The sequence below is a fragment of the Gavialis gangeticus genome, unplaced genomic scaffold (genome assembly GCF_001723915.1).
Source record: "Gavialis gangeticus isolate Ggan-Ray unplaced genomic scaffold, GavGan_comp1, whole genome shotgun sequence".
NCBI lineage: Eukaryota > Metazoa > Chordata > Crocodylia > Gavialidae > Gavialis > Gavialis gangeticus.
In genome coordinates, this window is record NW_017729020.1 from 7,114,824 (window position 1) to 7,116,320 (window position 1,497).

The 1,497-nt window shown below is 43.6% G+C and overlaps 1 protein-coding gene across 3 annotated transcripts in view; it reads left to right on the plus strand.

Annotated features, from left to right (window-relative positions):
* NSD3 (nuclear receptor binding SET domain protein 3) overlaps positions 1-1,163 on the plus strand; it is a 66,181-nt gene extending 65,018 nt beyond the window's left edge. For all 3 annotated transcript variants that reach the window (XM_019514450.1, XM_019514453.1, XM_019514451.1), the window contains one exon: positions 84-1,163. In XM_019514450.1, coding sequence (XP_019369995.1) covers positions 84-325 — 242 coding nt within the window. In that variant the 3' untranslated portion in view covers positions 326-1,163. The remainder of the gene's footprint in view (positions 1-83) is intronic.
* Positions 1,164-1,497: the final 334 nt, after the last annotated feature.

A 1,497-nucleotide genomic window follows, 5' to 3' on the forward strand; every position in this document is an offset into this window, starting at 1 on the left:
TACTTAAGAATTCCATTTTTTGAGTTGTAAGTTTCTCTGTCTTTCTTTCTTTTTTTCTTCTCCCTTCCACCTGCCACCTTCAGGAAAGTGGGAATGTCCTTGGCATCAGTGTGACATCTGTGGCAATCCTGCCATTTCCTTCTGTGAGTTTTGCCCTCACTCCTTCTGTAAGGATCACGAGAAGGGAGCCCTCATGGCCTCTGCCTTGGATGGCCGCCTCTGCTGCTCTGCACATGACCCCACATCTCCTGTGGCCCCTGAGTACTGGAGCAGGATCAAATGCAAATTGGAACCCCAGAGCCCCAGGGAAGAAGCAAAGGAATAAGTTGGTTTAGGGGGGAAAAAAAAAAGTGGCAAACAAGTGATGAACTTGAAGAGACTGCTCTGACACATTCAGTCCTCCTCAGTGGAGCTGCCTTGGCACTGGGGAAGGGACCATCTCATCTTGGCAGACAGAAGCAGTCAGTGGTGTCCAGTTTTTATTGTTTGTCCTTTACTTTACCCTTGAATGTGCTATAGCAGCTCTTACTGTTGGAAAACAAATGTGTTGGCCTTCTTGGGTGGGGAAAGGGGGAGAGGAACAAAAAAGCTAAACTTTGGATGGTAAAAAGAATATTATGTTAGGAAGATGTTCTTGGAGTGTAGAAAGCAAAACATAGCAGGATATTTATTTATTTAATTTTAAAGGATGTTGAGGGTTCTGGTCCTGGTAAGCCAGCCTGTCTTTTTAAAAAACGAAAAACAAAGAAAAAAAAGAATTGAGTAGCAAACCCAAGCTGGTGTAACTTTTTATGTCTAGTTTCTAAAACGAGAAAATAAACCCTCCACATTCCACACACAACTTAAAAATCATGCCAGAAAGATGTGGATTTCAGACCAGTGGACAATGAGATGCTTTCATTTCAGTAGTGTTTACCTTAAAAGGCATTTTGAGAAGGTAGGTTGCATATCATCATGTTTAACTTGTTGTTCAGAATAATGCTGTAATGGAAATTAGAAGTATGATCCTCTTGCCTCTTGGAAGTGCCCTCTGTTGTCACTAGATTTTTTTTTTAATAGAAAAGTGGAGAAAGAATAGTCCCCTTATTAGTTGATTGGGCGATATCCACGGACAAAGGAAATGGAGACAGAATACAATTGTGCAATGGCTGTTTCTCCACCTCCATCAGTTTGGACAGTGTTCTTGGGAAGTCTGGTCGTGTGATTGCTGCGCTATGCTCATCACAGCTGAGGGCCTCGTCTGATTTTGTGAAGTCACCAGGAGCTGTCACTGGCCTCTTTGGGTGTGGATTTGGGCCCCGGAGACGCATGGGCTGTCTCATCTGCATTGGTTCCGTGGTGATTCCCTTGGAGTTGGATCCTTTACTGCTTTGTTCCCGAACTCCCATTGCTTAGAGGGAGTTCTTGAGTGCTTAAGAGATTTGGGATTAGATCCATGTGTATGCTTGTTTTTGGAGAAGAGAATGGCTAGATGATTGTGAGCAGAAGGATGACTGG